This window comes from Struthio camelus, chromosome 1, assembly GCF_040807025.1.
Source record: "Struthio camelus isolate bStrCam1 chromosome 1, bStrCam1.hap1, whole genome shotgun sequence".
NCBI lineage: Eukaryota > Metazoa > Chordata > Aves > Struthioniformes > Struthionidae > Struthio > Struthio camelus.
In genome coordinates this window covers 214,706,105-214,726,757 of record NC_090942.1, presented here as the reverse complement: position 1 = coordinate 214,726,757, position 20,653 = coordinate 214,706,105, and the positions used below count along the sequence as shown (strand labels likewise).

The 20,653-nt window shown below is 38.5% G+C and overlaps 1 protein-coding gene across 13 annotated transcripts in view; it reads right to left on the bottom strand.

Moving 5' to 3' along the window:
- NOX4 (NADPH oxidase 4) overlaps positions 1 to 20,653 on the bottom strand; it is a 108,291-nt gene that overhangs the window by 41,682 nt on the left and 45,956 nt on the right. For 11 of the 13 annotated variants that reach the window (XR_011138756.1, XM_068930534.1, XM_009689093.2 and 8 more), the window contains one exon: positions 17,062 to 17,122. The exons of the other annotated variants lie outside the window; for them this stretch is intronic. Coding sequence is in view for 10 of the 11 variants with exons in the window: in XM_068930534.1 (XP_068786635.1) it covers positions 17,062 to 17,122 (61 nt within the window). In the remaining variant the exon portion in view is untranslated. The remainder of the gene's footprint in view (positions 1 to 17,061; positions 17,123 to 20,653) is intronic. 13 annotated transcript variants of the gene reach the window in all.

Sequence of the window (20,653 nt, the reverse complement as noted above, 5' to 3'; positions counted from 1 at the left end):
ATTGGAGAGGTGGAAAGAGGGATGAAGGGAAATTTTATAATATTTTAATACCTAAAGAACTCAAAGTAAATTAATTTGCTTAGAACATCCCTGGGAGTAAACACATTATTCACATTCTATAGACAGGAATACTATAGTATAGGGAAGAGCGGCCGTGTTTCTCGAAGGTGTCATGCCCCTGAAGCTCCTACTGATTTAACACTTCCAAGATGATGCCAAAATGACTTGCCAAATGTCGCACACTGCAACTGTGTTAGAGTTGGCTTTAAAAATCAGGTCTCTTGGTTGTCATTTCCTTGCTCTTTCTTGTTATACAATACTTTACAGGAGATAATAGCACAATCACTCTACTGAGTTCCAAGGGTCCTGAAAAAACAGATTCTTGATCTTTAATAGTCTGACAGGCCTGTACTCTTCAGGCCAGAACAGCGTATAACTGAAGTTTGAGACACTGCTGTACTGTTTACCCCTACCACCCAGCAGCTTCAGATCGCTCCGAGCCTCTAGTGAAAACAGGTTGAACTGCATGCAGTGAACTCAATTAAGAGCACTGTAAAACTGACCGTAATTGCTTTTTATGGGATAAGGATTTTTTGTATCAGTTTTATGGATTCCTTTTTTAATCATGGTTAATAAGAACGAACAGAAATATGATTAGAAAGCAACTAGAGAACGGGAGAACAAAATAGTCCCATGAATTATCAAGTACAGAACACTGTGGTCCAGAAGCCTAGCTGTCTACCAAAGGTCTCTCCGCAGTGATGTATTCATACCTTGGCATATCTTGTAATTATGTTTCTGTAATTACCTCTAGCACTTCTGCTTTCACTGGAGACACAAATCTCAGTTTTATCCATCACTGTACGGTCATTTGCAAGCCCTACAGTTTCAAACTGAAAACATCTGCCTAGTTTTACATAAAATGTAGATTGGTCTGGGGCACCTCACATGTTACGAATATCTCCTCAGCACCTTGTAATAAAACAATTTTTAAGTTTGCTTTCTTCAAACTGCCATCTAAATTAAAATGAATTTGAGACCTGCTAATCTGTCTTATTTTCAAGCTCTGTAAATCTGGAAATACTGTCATAAGTACATCCTTAGTGTCCTGAAAAAAAAAAAGTATAAATGCCTTTGCCAATTAAGAGCTATAAAAGTATCAGGAGCAACTAGAGGACATAAAATTGAAATCTCTAATGTTTTGTTTTGACCTGTGGCTTATCAATGGCTGAAGTTTCCGGAGTAAAGGAACTGTTAAACATTCCCTTCCTCTTGAAGAAAGTCTGTGCTACAATTATCCTCCATTCAATTAAAAGGGGGGAAAACCAAATAACGATGAGGTAATGTTGATGAGCTAAAGGTTCCTAAATGATTACATTCTAAATCTTGGAATTCCCCTAGAACATATGCATTTTGCTAATACCAAAAGACAGGCTGTTGGACCAACTTAATTTCTGTGATTTTCACTCCATTAAGTCCTCTGGAGCTTAATTCTCCTTTTTTTCCACCACCACTTCCTTTCTTCCTGATTAGTCACTTGAAAAGCTAATTAGAGTCCACCATTTACAGAGCTAGACAAAAAAGTAAAAGCCAGTGAAAACTCAGGAAAGTGAAAATAATATAAAATAGCTTTCAGTTTATACTGAATTTTTTTTTAAGGGAAATAAAAAATTTTCACAAAAAGGAAGCTAGTCTCTTCATTTTTTAAGTAAGGTGGATAAACACTGATCAGTCCTCTGCTGAACGTTATCTTTAGTGAGATTTTAGTTTATTTAAGCAGGGAAAAATATAAGGAATCAACTAATTGTTACACAGGTCAGCAGTGAACCTTCCAGCCACTCTGGACCTTCAGAATAGCTTTCCTTGCAATGAAGGAAGTCTCGACACACTCTGCTTTCCCTCATAACTTGCATTTCCTTCCTACAAAGCAGTCAGCTCCTCTTCAGCTGGAAATCATTTTCCCTCACCGATTCCAGCATCAGCATGTCCTTTCCTAGGAGGAACTCCAGGTGCTTTCTTACATCTCTAAAATGCCCTACCTAAGCCAAAATTAGTTTAGATAGATATATTTCTAACTAAAGTTCCCTCATTTACATTATAACAGCACACACTCCATGACCGATGTGTGTGTGCCCACGTATCAGCCAATGAAGAAACACAGAGTATGGGGCAGTTCTTGCTCAAAAGTTACTGCAACATAAAAAGGTTGAAAGAAGAACGATGGGAAGAAAAAGCATTACTTGATTTGCTTCATAACAGGGAAGAAAGATGCTGAGGAGCACATTTAGATTGCATTGCCTAAGTTAAGATGCTCTTAAGTTCAAGACAGCTGTGAGTGACCCAGAGTGCTTCTTAGCTACGCTTGCCAGATTCAGGTTCCCCAGTCATCCAGTGAAGAGAAGTGAACACCAGACCAAAATTAAGCAGTCTGCATACTCAGTACAGAGCTAGAGATCATTCCTCAGGTTAGATAGCCACTCCCTGACAGAGCTGGCAATTAGCTAGACCTCTGGAGTTCAAAACCAATGTCTTAACCAAGAGACATTGTCCTAACCTTTTTTTCCCTCACATGTACTATATCTGAGGATGATTTATTTCATAAAAATTGAGTTTATTCCATAACACACAGCTTACAAAGTGCTATATTAAAACAAGGTTTACAAACAACTCTAAAAGGTAACTTTAATTTTCAAAAGTATCTTTATGTTTTGAAGTATATGTTAATTACAGAGAAGTTCGTAGTTCTACAGCTGTTCCCTTTGCCCGTTAAGGGCTGTACTTTGCTGCTCTGAACTCCACAAGCAGACACCTACGGAAGAACAAAAACAGGGCAATTCCTGCTAGTTGCCCAGCCTCCAAACATTTTTACCTCAGCCCATCTCCTGGGACTAATACAGTTTGACTATGAAGTAATCCCTTGACTTCTTGTTGGGGTACTTGTCCAGTTTCCCATACAAAACTCTTTCTCTCTCCAATAGCCTTTAACACGGAGTTCTATGAGTCTATTACCTACTGCACGAAGATCCACCATTTTACGTCTGCTTTGAAATAGGATCTTACTGAACGTATTTGATGGCCAAAAGTTCCAACACTGACAGAAACAGCGAACGGCCTCTACCTACCCGCTCACTCTTCCAATGTCATGCATGATTTTCTAGATCACTACTCTTTTCCTCTAAATTATCTCTTTTGCAAGCCAAACAGTCCCTGCCTACACCGTTGTCCCTTGTTTGGAAGCCATTCTATGCTTTTGATTATCTTTATCATTCTTTCCTGAGTGTTAACTAGTTCTAGCATAACCTGTTTGCGATAAGAGGAGGAGACTTGCACATAGTATTCAAGGCGTGGGCTCACCGCAGATTTACACAGTTACACCGTATTCTCTGCTTTATTCTCTACTCTTTTCCTAATAATTTTACTCATTTTACTGCTCCTGTGCACTGAGCTGATGTCTTCATGGACGTAACTATCATGATTCCAAAGTCTTATTCCTGGGCTGTCATGGCTACCTCTGCTTCAGCTTGGTTCAACACCAAATATATAAAACATCAATATGTACATACATGCATACCTCTACTGGTATATATCTGTGAAAATATTTTTAGCCACACCCATAAACAGGCTCATAAGCATAATATTTATATACATATATATTCATTTGAATAAGCTATAAGCACTTTTCATTAAGAATATTCCAATGACAGCAGCAAAGTAATGGAATTGATCCTTTCCAAAGCTAACTTTTTGCAATCATCATAACAGAAACACCGTGGTTACTGGGATCTTCTGCTCAAATTTTTGCCTATTTGGATTTGGTCTCATTTAAGACCTTAAGTATGCGATGATTTCACATTCCTACTAATAGAAACACAGCCACAGTTTCCAAGAACATACTCATTATTACACTCAAGAGAAATATGCAAACAAATTACTGCACAATAACTTCACAGAATCACAAAATAGTTGAGGTTGGAAGGGACCTCTGGAGATCATCTAGTCCAATCCCCCTGCTCAAAGCAGGGTCAATTGGAGCAGGTTGCTCAGGACCCCCTTTCTCAGTTTCTGAATATCTCCAAGAAAGGAGATTCCACAAACTCTCTAGCCAGCTTGTTTCAGTGTTTGACCACCTTCACTGCCAAAAACTTTTTTTCTTACGTTTAAGCAGAATTTCCTCTACTTCAGTTTTTGCTCACGGCCTTCTGTCCTGTCAATGGACACTACTGACAAAAGCCTGGCTGTCTTCTTTACCATCTCCCTGTCAAAAGTAGATACAATAAAAGACTTTTGGAAGGGAGAGTTGCACAGCTAGGACACTTAGGATTCAAGATTTAATGCATTTTTCTCTGTGATATGTAAGGAGTTTTTAAGGTTGGTAATATTATATTCTCTCTTTAGCCACTGTTTTTGTTTTCTCTTTGCAGAGGGAGGGAATGTATGCATAGAAGGCTGTGCATCCCCAAAACATACAACGAGCCAGACTTGTACCTTATTTCACTCCTATCTCATTACAACAGAACATTAGAGAAGCACAAGCAGATTTTGGCCTACCAAGGGATATCCCTATAGACACAGCCCTGCCAAGTACGTTCTAATTCTTTGTGAAGTCTCATTTCTTAAAAATTGTACTAAATTGTATTAACTGATACATTCAGCAAGTCTGGTTATATGACAAGGAAAAAAAAATGCACGTGTATTTTTGCCATGAATTTCAATATTTTGTGCTGCTTCCTTGGTGTGCCACCTTTGGAAAAAGCCGCAGAACCATGTCTGTTTGGCACAGAAGGAGAGGGACACAGCGGGTCAGTAGTCAATTGTTTCTCAACTCTTCATACATGAACACAGACCGGTGAGATGCTAAGTTTCTTTCAGCAGGGGCAGGGATGGAAGGGTAGGAGAAAAGCTAAAATAAAAAAGGAGTTTGGAAAAGTGAACAAGAGTTTGCTTATTAATTCACATTCACAGCCAGCCTTTCAATATACGGTAGCCATGAGATTGTCCTCTGCCCTCTTCCCTCAAAATGCAGCTGCGGACAATGTTGCTAATTGCTTAGGCTTAACCAGTTTTATTAAGGTCATTAAGCATATTACAGCCCTAAGCCGCCTTGATCTCAGTCCAGCATCTGTAAAACACAGACAATAACTTTTGCTGCTTCTTATGAGAATGCCTTTATTAAAGGCGGTAAGTTGTTCTCACAAGCTGTACTAAGGGCCAGTGGGGCAACTGGAGCAGGGAGAGCACTCAGATACCGTGCTTGGTAGAACACCACTGACATACGTCCTGCCGGGCAAATGCCTTCATTCCCTGTCTACTCATCCGCTTAGCTAAATCAAAATACTAGAAATAACAGGAACAAGGCTTCAAATAAGAAACAAAAGAAGTAAGAAATAGGGTCTTAAGGGACTCTGGTTATATATAAAAATCATTTCTGCTGTGTTTTCAACTATGTGCCTCTTTCAGAGAAGGAAGTACAAGTTGTGCTCTAAAAGCATTCCTAGCACTAGTTGCACTGAAGCATAACACAGGATAAAGCAATCAGAGCTCAGCTGGATCCTATTTTCAGTATAAATTTTGATAGGCACCCGGGGACAATCCACTGGGAAGAAATGCACAATTTTTCCAAAGATCTAATCACATCTGGGGCTCTTATAACATCTCTCAAAGGGCAATATCGAAACCTTAGCAGGAAATCATATGAACGACTGGCAAATGAAATGAGCCATGAGATATTGTTTATCTCTTTTTCTTTTGGATACGTGATAACATGTAAAGCACATAGTGTATCAAGAAATGTATCAAAATTTTAGTTTAATTTCACCCTGCTATGGGCAATTCTATTATTTCTTCATGTATCTGAATTAGATATTCCTAATAACTTAAGCCAGCCTGTTCCCTGAATATAAATTACTATATATAACCTAGCCTGCGTAGTTTTTAATTACTAACTTTTAAAAAGTGCATATATTTGCTGACTTCGCACTAACTCTAGTGCAGGCTCTCCTTAAAATAGGTTGCAGGACTTTATACTGGATTGTCATTTACATCTTTCAAATACCATGTTACGAATGTAATAAAATAAAAAATAGTCATGTTTTTACAAGACAGAAGGTCTGTTACTCAAGTCAACAGAAAAATTATTCTCAGCCCTGAATAGGTGAGAGAATCTTGAAAATGTTACTGTGCAATATTACATTGATAAATATTTTATAGAATAAAGATCCACCGGTTTAACATGATTTAGGTTAGCCATTTCCTCACATCATTGAAAGGAAATGTTTTGACATGCACTTTTCTGAAAAAGTGATTTTGCCACTTTTTATAACTGTGAGCTGTCATTAGGTATCTATTTGAGCATTTGATTCTTTTAGAGTTACCAGCCACGGCCTGGCTCACAGCAATGCATCCATGTGCCATAACAAAATCAGCAATATGAAATGGCACAGAAGAGAAAGTCTTCTGCATGCAAAAATGGCACGTGGTAGTACATATGTTTTAAGAGATGTCAGAGACTTTTAAAATAATATCACTATGAAACTAATTTTTAGATTAATGAAATGCTTCTTTATTTGGAACCTGCAGCGAGAAAATTTCATTTGCTATGCTAGTAAATAATAGGGCACAATTACCATAATCTCCTCAACCCATTACAAAAAATACAAACATAAAATAACAAATCATAAAAATTTCTTATTCTTTTTATTATAATTTTTGCCTTTTTCAAATCAGTCATGTCTGAACTCAAGAGACGCTCAGCTAATGCTCACAGTGCAAGAGGAATCCTTGAGAGGAAGCCCTGTGCCATCAGGCTGGCACTAGCAGAGCAGAGCACAGCACCTCAGCTTTGGTCTTTGGGAATGTGTATGGGTGTCTGTGGCATTTTCCCTGAGGAAACAACACTTATAGTGCACACAAAAAATAAGGAAATATGGTACTTTTATGTGAAGGGATAGTCCTTTAAGCTATTTATTGCAATGAAGAACAGAAATCGTTCATTGATTTATTTTCATTTCACATAACTCAATGAGGCTTCTCCAAGACTCTAGGTCTGCTGACTATCATGGAAAATTCAATCAAATCATCACAGCAGCCTTTTCAGCAAGACTCAGTGTATAACCTCTGATGCTTGCTCTCTCCCCAGTATCTCCCCTTCCACACTGAAAAATGCATCAATAGCCCTCTGTAAATTCCACCCCCAGCTGAATCTCCTCTTGTCCAATATACTTATAAACAAAGCAACGTCTATCTGAGATACACAGTCCTTCCCGACTCTCCCCAAGCAGAGGAGCTATGCATTCTCTCTTACTCATGACTGTGGTATTTAGCACAGCATTAAGTTAGAATTTGCTGATTTCAGGTAACTCACAAAACCAAGCAGTCATCTGCTATTTATCAGCTTCCAAATACAGAATACGGTCCCTTCAAATTGCTGAAAACACAATGATGCTTTATATAAAGCATCCTCCGAATTTTACCCACTAGAGATGGTCAAACATCCTCCATCAAAATGTTTTTTACAAAGGATATTAAGATTTGGAGAGGAAAAAAAAAACATTAAAATGTATGGGTTTTTTTCAAAAACAAAAACAAAACCCTGAACAAATTCTGAAAGTGGAGGGATGTATGTGTATGTATATGTATACAAATAAATTGTTGCACTTCATGCAGGTCACAGTGAAGTTTTCTCATATGCTCATCTCCTTTCCCAGTTAGAATTGCCACATTGCCAGCCAGACTGTATCTGCCATTACACAAGTGTCTTCTCTCTCTAGGAGAGAAAGAGATCCCAGCGCATTACAGCAAATATACTCTGAACTGGGAAGCCAGCCAAAAGAAGATAAGGAAAGCTGGAGACATACAAATCCTAAAAGGCAGTGGGGACAGCATTTGCAAGTGATATTTTTGGCTTTCAGACAGTATTTTTGACCATGTGAATTTCTGGAAAAACAAATAAAATTTCTCACAGCAAAGGTAAATGAACTTTTAAAAAATTGGGGGGGGGGGGGGGGGGGGGATGGGGCATCTTCTGTTCATTTACCAAACAACTCTAACACTCATATTTCTAAAGAAAAAAATACTTAAAAAAATAACAGGCAATATTATTTTGTTCCTTGCTCTTGGCTTCTACTTTACTGCTTCCTTGTCAAACCTGCTGAAGACACTGCATGCCTGAAAGCCTGCCTGTTTTTTTCCAGCTGTTTCAGTTGATCTAATAAAAGATATTACCTCTTCCTACAAAACTTGTCTCTCATGGCATATTATTTCGTTATAGTGTATTTTGGACTAATCTAGTAGAAGTGTCAAATACTATATAAATAAAAGATATCATGATATCCTTTCTTATACAAGTTCTGTCATTTTATTCCCATTCTTAGCAAAAAGAGAGCTTAAATAAAGAAGAAAGAGAACAAGAAGAACAAGGCTGAGCTGCAGAAACGTGGGTTATAAAGTCAGTGAAACAAAATATGTGCTGCACCCTGCTTATCAGCTGCTGTGTTTCATTCCAGAGCACTGCGCATTACTGTCATGGCACACTCTGCTCCACATATCACAATGAGCAATGCTGGAATCCCATTCATATTTCGCATAAGGGACTTTCAGCCTATTAATTCCCTCCCACAACTATTTTTTTCTCCCAGCATATTAAAAATTAAGTTAAAAATTAGACAACTGAGTCATTTATCTCATTAAGAAATGCCATATTCAGCATGCAGCAACCACCATTTCATGCTTTGCTCAAAATTCTTTTTGCTTATTTTGATTCAAAAGTATTAGAAATTTACCAGGCAGTGTCTTAAACTTGTAGAGAATTTAAGGCATTTCTGTCTTGCCTTCTTTTGAAATTTCAAGGGTAGATAAAGAAAAAACAAAGGTTTTAACTACAAATGAATTTAGTGGATTGACACTCACAAAATGATGTATTTTTATTAAAAAATGGATTGAGAGTGGGTTGCATTGGCAGTCTGACTTTGACTTCCTCTACTACCTTGTCCCCACATCTCTTTCTGTAATACGGTATTCACTTTTTTTCAGGCATGGGATCATTTAGTGTACAGCCCAGTAGAGAGTTCTCCTTAACATGTGGTTTTGTGTGTGGCTTAAGTTCACATAAAACGTGTAGCCATAAACCTTTCAAAGTAAACTTTTCTGTTCTGTTTATAAAGGAAGCTAAAATGTCTATTTTTACAAGTGTGGAAAACTGCTAGTCGGCTCAGTGTCACAACATGGTGCTTTCAATACAAGTTCTGAGATTTGTTTTGGTTCTTTTTTTTTAATGGAAGAACGGTAAGTAACGTTTTTGCGGCTGTTGCATACTCTTTTTTTTTCCCAGAAGAACCTTTTTTCTGCACCTGATAATTATATAGTTTGTTGGTGTCACTATTTTTATTTTTTTTAAATAATCTTTATAATTGAATGGGACAGATCTCCTGAGGAGGACTGGGGCAAAGCGCTGTGACTGCAGGATGCCCCTCAGAAATTCTTGGATCACAAACGCTGTGCTGAGCACAGAACAAATGATGGCCCTGTCCTTTACAATTCAAGCATAAGACAAGACTCCAGCAGAAATGGCCAGGTAGGTAGGAGAGGACAAGAATTAATAAGTAGAATAAGGTAACATGATAGGTTATGGTTTGAATACACCGGCAGCCACCAATGCCAAGTTATTTTGCAGTCTCTATGGCAAAAGAGAGCACCACTTTGAATCATACTACAGCACGCTTCAACGATGAGACCTCTACTGAACAGTGAGTCACAGTTCGCTGTATAAAAGGAAAGTTAGAAGGGAAGGGATGCAGAAAGAAAAGAGCCAGATACATCCGAGGCCTTGAAACTAGGACTTAGCACAATAGATTTATCAAATAGAAGGTTCAAAGGTGCCATGGTCATTTTGTATAAGTATTTTGCACACAAGGCAGGGGGAATCTACAACTCACATAAATTTTCCAGTGGTAGTTCTGGCACTGAATAAGAAGGTTTAAAAAAAATCCAAAAAACAAAACAAAAAAAAAACACACCATAGGACAAAATATTCAATTATTGGCACCATCCCAAAGTTGAGCTTTATTTTCACAGACAACATAGAAAGAGCTCATGGACATCTAAAGGTTGAAGCTGAAAAAACTGAAAACGAATTCAACCAAATGTCCTGGGTTTGAATTAACTTCTATATAGAAAATGTTGGACGAAATTCTAAAGCATCATACAGGAGATGGGAACACAAAGATAAATACCCCTTGTGATCATAAAGTTTATAAATATCAAAAGTTGCTACAGTAGTTATTGCTACTTTTTAATGTTCCCTGTTTGAAACATAATTTTCCTAGTTAAATATAGAACTTTTACAATCTGTTTGAAGAGGGTCTGAAAAAGAAATCTTTTAATTTACTTTTAATATATTTTAGCAAATGGTCTCATAATTGCAACTCTAAAGAGTGTCTGCATTTTTCTTTTGTTCCTGAGGCAGATTTTTCACTGAACTGGGAACAGAACAAGTTATTTTGGTAGCAGATCTGCAGTAAAACTAGAGTGGCATCTAGAGGAGTGCACTATTGCTTCCAGGGAAATGCAGTCATACATGAAGAAATGGCATTTTGAAGTGAACTTTCATATTTGCCTGGACACCATCAAACACCTGAGATTAGGATCCTAAAGGTGCACACACAAAGGAATTTCAAAGTCCAGCCAGACTTTACATGTTAATTATTTGAAGCACCTGTGCTACTCTGCACAGAAAACTACCACAAGAACGACCACCAAGCATCAGAACAAACAAAACAAACAAAAAATAAGGTGAAATACAGGCAGCTCCAGAGCAACCACTCTGTCTTCTCAAATAGCTAAACACACCATATATATATATATACACATAGTGATTTAGAAAAACATAAATTTGCCTGGAAATCCGCTTGAATACGTACCCTAGAACTTTCATATTCTTGTAATCCTATTTTCAAGGTAAAGAGTAGTTTTTTTTTTTTTTTTACATTCATTTATACCCCATAAGTTTCTACACACTAATGTGCTCCATATATTTCACTCCTGTAATGTATAACATTACACAAAACATTCAAGGCAGGGCAAGGAATCTTTCAATCTTACGCTCTTGGATCAGTGCCATAATGGAAGCCATATCTACACCTCCTGTATGTATTATAGTGAAGGAAAAAAATTACATCATTCAGCCATGTCATACTCTACTTTCACAATTATAGAGCTTGGGCTATGCAAAAAGATGGAAGGTTACACATGACAAAATGTGTGCAGAAAGAACTTCAGAGTAGGAGAAACTTTCTTTCAAGGCAACCTGCTGTCTCAAAAATCTTGATTCTTTCCCTGTAAAGGTAAAACTCATGAACTGTTCAAATGAGAGTTGACTCAAGTTATACTGTGTTTGGCAATAAGTCAGCTGGAGTTCAACTAATGTAAAACAATCTAGGTCTGGAGTCAAAAATTCAGACATGTAAACTCACCTTCCTCATTAATTCCTTGATCAAAGGAAAGGGGCTTTCAGCATCAAGCCAATAAGCTAAATCTGTTCTGCTTGTTTTTCTCCATTCTCTTAATCCTATCTTTTAATGAACTTGTTTACAGTCATTACTAAAATCTTAATGAACATTAATGGTTCTGAAGAATGAAAACCAATATTCCTTATGGCACACTTTGGCTAATTATACTGTTAAGCCATTTTAACCTCTCAGTAATGTGACAGCATCACTGTTATTACTTATATCAAATTATATAAAAAGAAACACAGTTAGAGCTTTTTAGCACTCAATTCTAATACCTTTCTCAAAAGTGTGAGTAGGATTCACTGACAGGATGAGAATTAGTAGTCATAAAATCTCCCATCTCTGCCTTCTGATTTCAAAACCACGCTTTGCAGGAACAACCAACAGTACTATGTCATTAATGCCTTTATACCCTGCCAAGAATCTCGTTTAATGATTAAACCCAACAAAACATATGCTACCATGAAAGAAAGAGGCCCAAATCAAACAGAGCTTGGGTGACTACATATTTTTAGAGAAACTCAGTAGCAATTATAGTCATTCTGGGACATCCTTGTCACATCCTACAGGCAAACTCTGTAGCCATATTATTCTTTCTTGTCATCCTATGCTTCACACATTTCTCTGGTCTGAATCAAGATCCATTAACAATATAGTGGATACTGACTGAATGATCCACTACTTCAATATCTCTAAAACTATTCCTTAGATTACTGAAAATGAAATATTGCTTCTTTGCTACTCCTTTATTTGCTGATAAACTAGAGCTAAGTGCAGTAATGTGCAGCAGTCTTTGAGTTGCTTCAGACATTCTCTATACTAGGAACTGCAAGCACTTATCAGGGTCATGTAGATACTCCTAAGCAATTTGATAAATCCTCCCAGCCCAGAAATTTTAGATCACACCTCCTTCAGAGCCACGTAAAAGGCATGTTTATTTTCTTCTGGTGAGTATTCAAAAAATCCTTAGTCAGTTTCCAAAATATCAAACAATCAGCTTAAAAAAAGTGGAAGTTAAAAATAATAAATTTGGGGTGTGTGCTCTTTGCTCTCAGTTTTTAATCCACAGGGATTTAAACCAAATTCACACTTTCTTACATTTATCATGCTGTGGAGAAAGAATTTTGTTGTTTTTAACTGAAAAATGTTTTCTCCTTCCCGCTCCAAAATGTGATCCTTTCAGGAAAAAAAAAACAACTACGACAATATCTGACAAAGATCAATATCATACCACAAATACCTTACGTTGCCTTATTCAAAATAAGGTAGCTGGTACCTAAAGGACCTCCTGACCATGTTAATCATCAGCTCCAACATGAAGAATGACGCAGAGAGATACACTTTCTGATGAGGCCTAGTATTTACTAGATTAATGCAGATTGGTACCCTCCGAGCTATCTGTTCTAGTTCCAGCCGGCGAGTTCCATTGCAGATCAGCACCTCCTGCTTGCATGACATGCAGTAATGTATGGGATAGAAGTCTCAAATTTAATGGGCGGCAGGCAAAGTGCTATTTTAGGGTCCCTTTAATAAACACCCTGCTAGTGGATAGGCCTTGAAAATGTGTCTAGGAGCATAAGCGACTTAACAGAAGGATGATGTCACTACCAGATAAAAACGATTGCAGGGCACAGAACAGCAGCAGTGTTTTAAATATAATCTCACATCAATTTGTACCAGCAGTACACTGCAACTAACAGCAATGACTTGTTGCCTTAAACCTCACAGTTCACCCTAACGCTTCTGGGCACTGTGTTTCTGTTGTCCAGGAAAACATGTTGCATGGCTTCAAAAGTCTGTTATTTCAACCTCATCAATATCACTTTCTGTCTAGCACCCTGAAGCCTGTCTAGTGAGTGAGCCACCTTGTTTTGATACACTGCAGTGTTTTCTTCGTTGCTGTTGAGTGGCTGGACAGATTGGGCATGGCCTGTGGCCTCTGTTTCCCTCAGGAGGTGCCAGCTGAAACATCAGCTTTAAAATTAAACAAACAATGCTACTTGAGGGAGCAGCAAGGACAGAGGAACCGAAGGCTGAGAGATGACAATACCGAGGATAAACTAGACAGTAAATGAAAAATAAACCCTCCAAAAACCCCTCTATAAATATTCAGTCAACAAATTTTCCAAAACCGAAGGAGAGCAAGGGTTACCTCAGGGATATGAGAGAAGCAGAACAAAATAGGCATTTAAAAGAGATGTCAATTAAAAAAAAAAAAAACAGCTTATTAACTAATCTATGGATCTCACAGCTCTGATCCACACACAAGCTGTCGCAGGGCCTTTAATGGTACTGTGGGGTTTAAAGTTACCGTTCATCAGCTCAGCCACAGAAAGTGCCAGGTGAATGCAAAATTAGGCTTAGCTGGGAACGAAAGAGAGCGAGCCCAAGCTGCAGGGCTTCACATTTGCAGTTACCTCAGATGAGCCAAGGCACTCTGAGCCCACTGTAACTTACTTGAGTGTCCAAGTCCTGACAGATTCCTTCAGTTGTGGTCTACAACCACAGGTTTTAACCTCTTAATACAATGAGATAGTTACAGTAATATTATGACCTACCATAATGCCAGAAAGTGTTTTGTTAATATAATGGATGCTGACATAATCTTATATCAGTACAAGTATAATAACTATATTACCATAAAAGCATTTGGGAGCGGGATCTGTGTATCACTGCATATGATACCCAGTACACATGGTGAACGTTGGAGAAATCATATTAGGAACCTGTAGGTGGGAAAAATCACAACTAACTTCCAGTTAACTAAACTCTGAGGTAGAGATACACGTCTAGACTCCTTTTACAGTCAAGGGAGAGAAAAAGCCATGGGGTCTGGTTCATCTCATCTTAAAATAGACATATAAATAAGTCAGAGGACTATCAAAGGAGCCAAGGGAAGCAGTTCAGGTGAAAGTATCTACTACAGAGGCATGTAAGGTTACACTACAAAAATACCCTTGCCTGTATGTCTCAGTTTTCTAGAACGTACATGAAAGTTACGCATAATACAGCTACTAACACTACCGTAACACAGATGCAAATGAAAGAGCTCAAATTTGTATTGGAAATTTATCTGAAGGATGATGCTGCCTAAATAATGGGAAGGAATGCCATGCCTTTATCAAAACCTACTCCTTGGAAGTGCAATTTTCTCATCTCTTCTAAGCACAGATTGTGCCATATGGCTTCACTAGAGCAAGAAATGCACTATTTAGGGAAGCCTGGATTACTTTTTGTTTTGTAAAGGTCTCAAAACTACAGTTTCTGAGGTTTCCTCCTCTCTTTCCTACCTTCTCTGTCCCATGTTTTGAGATATTCAAATCATTGCTTTGAAGAATAAATACTTATGTTGTCTGAAAATCTATTAAATATCTGTTCCCAGGCCAAAATTTTACTTATCAAGTGATTGTTAATTTGTTCAGAAGCCTTTTCTTGCTACTGCTGGATATCTAAAATTATACCAGGATGTGGGCAATAAAAGGCATGCTGTTAACAGCAACTTCTCATCAGGAGTTGACAATTCTATTACCTCTTTTATCTTTCCTATTGACATGCAGTTGCTTTCCCAACCTACAAAACAAAGTCACCAAGGCCATAAGGTATTTTATTTAATTCTCAAAACATAATCAGTGTCAGTGACTTGACACAAAATGTAACTTGTAGAATTGTTTTGCCGGCATTGGTGTGCATAAAGAGATAAAGGCAGGAAATTTTTCCTTCTACACATCTCCCAGGTGCACGTAGCAGAAGCTGAAGCCAGTAAGAGGAGAAATGTCTCATAACTGACAAGTTCTTCTCTGCATTTTATAGTACACCTGCACCCCCCTACATTTCTTTCATTTATGCTTTTAATTGAGTTATCGGAAATGAATTGTTAACTTTCTTTGCTGTCGGGTTTAAACTGTTAGGAATGTGAAAATGTGATACAAAGGAAGACCGGAATAAAGGGAATAAACACTGAAATAATATGTTTTGAGAAGAGCTCAAATGACAAAATATTGCATAAAAAACTCCTCCAGCTCAATATCCTGTCTCCAGAATTAGCACATGCTTAGGAAAGATTATAAGCAACGTGACAAATACAATAATCCTCAGTATCCTCCTCTAACGGTCAGTGGATTAGAGATCATTGATTGTCACAGAGTTCAGGGAATGAGTGAAAACAGGGGTTCATGGTACAGATACACAAAGCAGAGGGCTGGGTAAGCAGCCCGCTTCCCTGCAGTACATTTGACCCAGTGACAGATACCACTGCTTAGCAAAACTAATTCGACAAATGGTCTCTGCAATTTAACTAGTCTCTGCAATTTAACTATGTCCTGAACCTCACAAAGTCCTAAGTAGGCACACCTGCTTCTGAATGGAGGTGGTAGATACTGAGTTGAGGGAAAGACATTTAAATATGAATATAGGGCAATTCACAGTACAGACGCAGTCACAAAAACTTCATGCTTCATAGATGCTGTTTCTTTTAGAAAACTCATTTAGCTACCACTTCTCCACCTAATTCGTCCCAGTAGTGTCCTTCCTGTCCTTTCCCAGGTAGGAATGGTGCACAATAACATAACCACCATGCTGGGTCAGACCAAGGGCTAATTAGACCCATACCTTGTCTCTATCTGGCCAATATCCTATACCTTGGGCAAAAAAGCATAACATTAGGGTGATTATAGAGTATTCCTGCACATGACATTACTCTCCCAAGTTTTGCCTATTAAAGGTTCAGAGGTTCCTATAGCCAAGTATACAGCTGGACCAACAAGTTGAACGGACACTGATAGACTTAATCTCCCTGAATTTCTCTAGTCCCTTGGAGGGTGAGCTTGAGGAATAAGCTCATTTGACTCAGTTCCACAAAAACATGAATGAGTACAAATTAATATGGAAAACATTTCTTCACAAGAAATGAACAATATGGCGTTGTATATTTATCTTCTTTACAAGGAAATGCTTTGCTAAGCAGGAAGAAAGTCAGCCGCCAAGGAATAATGACAACTATCACTTGACTATGCCATTGTCACACTGAGCAGCAAATTACTGCTGTCCTCTGTGGGGAATCCTGGTTTACACCCTTGGTCTGGAGGGCATTCAGAGAGCAATAGAAGAGCGTGGAAGGACATGAAAGCAACCTGTAATCTCAGTGTACCATGGGTGTTAATTAACCTGGCAGTCACCCAACCTACTAGCATTACAATCCCTTTATCTGGAAGCTGCACATTTCAGCATTTTTGCAGTCTCTATGCCTTGCACAGCAGCAGCAGGCTACTAACGATAAGAAAAAGAGGCAGAAACCGAAAAACATTGCAGTTATTAAATTGCAGCCCTAACATCTGCTAGCAGTGTTGGCAGATGTGTTATCTGAAGAAATATACCAAACAAAGCAGAGGTTGCATCGAAAACAGTAATACAAGTAATACAAACAACTTTGAGAAAACAAGCATGAATAATCTCTAATGAAAATATGTCATAATCAAGGAACAGTCATACTGAAGCCAGAAATTGATAACAATTCAAATAAAAGTATTTATCGCTAAAAAAGAATTATTTTTCTACATACCTGTCCAGTCTCCTACTACTTTAAGATGGACCCCAAACGTTGCTTTGGTATCTGTAGGGCACTAAAAATATTTTAAATACATTAAAAACCACTTCTGAGCAACAAGAAAACAAAACGTATTCAAAATAAAATTGTTAAGATAAATCCTTTTGTATTGTCCTAAAGATCCACAGCAGCAACTACACACTTTATTTGTAAAGCATTCCCAACACCAGTATAGTTTAGGAAGCCTAAGACATGTTTAGTCTCCACTCACCCTTAAGTCTTATAGAATAGACCAGAGTGAGTCTTTCTGAGGGTGTGATTTGCAACAATCACTTTACTAAGCATTCGCTAAGCATTATTCAGCAATAATGACAACTAAAGATCATAACAGTACAGAAATATCCCCTCTACTATTGACTGTCATCATTCAAAATCAGGAGCTGCCACATCACCCCTAAAGCAAGAAATTTAAGGAGATATTTTTCCTTTAAGAGACTTCTGGCTCTTGAACTTTAGGGCTCATCTTTTCAAGCTGATCATTCTTACACAACTGGTTTTTTGTTTTTTAGTTTTTTTTCTAAGTGAAAACTGAGATTTTGCTCTACTTCATGAAAACTAAGAGTTTTCAAAGGAGAAAGACCAGATTGCATGACACATCATTAAATCACACTGTAGCCGCTATTCTTTCACTCTGCACCTATGCCCTAATCTTGGGGCTACTTATTTGAGACTGTCAACACAGGGATTATGTCACTTAGAGTTTTATCCACATCAGTGTATCTAAAAACCTCCAGTCAAGCCAGGTCAAAGGTCTAAGGAACTAGCCTTCTGAGTTTAGTTCCTTGTTAGTTAAAGGGAGGGTTCAAACTCACTGACTGGACAACTTTTGCAGATATACTGAAAGATTTCACACATAAACAGGACAAACAACTATTCCTCAAGAAAAGACTGTTCCTTTCTTTCTATAAAACAAAAACATCACCAGTTTCTTTTTGCTGAAGATATTACTACCATGTTTTGACACACTTCTTAGACCCTGTTAATAATCGGTCCGAGTTCCACCATGAATCCAAAATCCAACAGATGACACTTCTGTCTTATTTTTCTACTGCTACAAATAGATATGATTCTGGGGAGAGAGCTGAAATTCAAGGGATATATCTATTAAAGAAAAAAAAAAAAAAAGAAGAGGCTTAGGGAGTGAATTGAAGCACTGCACCCTTGATTGTCTGCAATGTTTGTAAGTCTACTTCTTGGCTCTGTTTTGGACCATGCTCACCAGCACTCCCAAGATCAATTTCTTCTAGAGTAGGATAGCACTAGCCTCAAGGCTGAGGTTCAGTTCCTACCCCTCTTTATTTAGCAGCCAAGACCTAGGTAAAGACTTAGTATTCTATATATCTTGGCAAATCTAGAACTGGGAATACAATGGCTAGTCACTCCACCTTCCTGAAGGGGAAGATCATTCTTGTTTTGTTAAGAGTACTGATAATTAGACAGATGCATGTTCAATGCCTTGTCCTCTTTCAAGAGTTCCTACAAAAATTTCTGGTATAGCACCTTAGGGCTGGAATCATTTCATCAAGTTTTACCCTTCGAAATAAGGGTACACAGGCAAACTCCAGGCAGCTAGGCTTGTATTTGCACTGTCGCCTCCGCCCCAAAATATCAAGACCAATTCTCCATACAAAACTAGACATGCAGTCTCTCAGTTAGAAAGAAACATACCAGCCACACAAATACCTGTTCTCCCAGGGGGACTCTGTAACAGCCTTTAGCAGAGTTTAATTTGCAGCGTGGTCTGTACTAGGGATCTCCGCGTTTCACCAGAGACTGAGTGATTTTCACAGCCCAGCTATGCAAAGTCCCAGTTCAAAACTGTCTCCTGTTATTCCCTCCTTCCATTAAAGTTAAAGGCAGAACACCTCTTGACTCTAGCCAGAAGAGGTTCAATCCTATTATCTTTTACATTACCCTTGTGACTAACTCCATTCTACACAACTTTGAAAAATTACCCAATAAAAAAGAGATTTATTTCTCTTTAGACTTTAGGAAGCCTACTCTGATACCCATAACAGCATATGAGAGTTCCTCAGAGAGTTCTCGAAAAAAATCTTATTGTGCTACTAAATCTTACCAGAAGAAACAAACCAATCGTCTAGATTATATGGAGTGAAATCTCCCCAGTTCAAGAGAGACAGAAATATTGGAGAGGCTCCAGCAGAGTGCCACCAAAATGATTTGAGGGTTGATGAACCTAACACAGAATGAGAAGTCAAAGGAAGGCATTTGTCTAGGCTAGAGAGGAAAAGGCTCGGAGGAATCTAATCACTGTGTTACAATACCTAAAAAGTAGCTATAGAGAAGATGGAGGTACTTTCTTCATAGAGATGCATGGTGACAGGGCAAGAGGCAAGGGCCACAAGTTGTTTCAGGGAAAAATCCATCTAGATATGATACAAATATTTTTCAACATAAGGACAATTAAACATTGGAACAGGTCACCCAGAGAAGCGGCGGAATCTCGCTTGCTGTAAATATTCAAGACTTGGCTTGACAGGTCCCTTCGTTACACTGGAAGGTTGAACCACATAATCCCTAGAGGTCCCTTCCAACTTAGGGCTTTTCTATAACTCCATGATTCTAACTTTGAAATTTGTATTTATGTTTTTATTGTACAGAATGGCAGAATGCTTTACCTCTCTCATCTCCATAAACACAATAGGCCTCCAAACTGTGGCCTTTTCCAGACTGTTGGAGAAAATATTCCAAACAGTTTAAGAAAAGCGGGTAAACATTCATGCATTAGTGACAGGCCACTATGCATAATTACAAGAGTAATGTAAATAACCTCTGATGTATTTAACTTTCTCCATGGAATCATAGAATCATAGCATCACAGAATAATTGAGGTTGGAAGGGACCTTTGGAGATCGTCTAATCCAATCCCCCTGCTCAAAGCTGGGTCACCTAGAGCAGTTTTCTCAGGGCCATGTCCAGTTAGGTGTCGAATATCTCCAAGGATGGAGACTTCACAACCTCCCTGAGCAATGTGTTCCAACATCTGACTACCCTCCCAGTAAAAAAGCTGTGTTTTAGTTTGTGTCCATTGCTTCTTATCCTGTCATTGGGCACCTCTGAGAAAAGTTTGGCTCCACCTTCTTTACATATTTATACACATCGACAGGATCCCCAAGGTCCCCTAAACCATCTCTTCTGTAGGCAAAACAGTTGCAGCTTCCTCAGTCACCCCTCATATGACAGATGCTCTTAATCATCTCAATCACCTTAAATCATCCTTGTGGCCATTCGCTCCAGCATGTCCATGTCTCTCTTGTACTGGGGAGTCCAGAACTGGACACAGTGCTCCAGATGTGCCCTCAGCAGTGCTGAGTGGAGGGGAAGATTACCTCCCTCAACCTGCTGACAGCACTTTCCTAATGCAGCCCAGCAGACTATTGGCCCTCTTTGACATAAGGGCAGATTGCTGGCTCATGTTCAACTTGTTGTCCACCAGGACTTTTAAGTTCTTCTCTGCAAAGCTGCTCTTTAGCTGGTCAGCCTCCCAGCCTGCCCTTGTGCCTGAAGTTACTCGTTTCCAGGTACA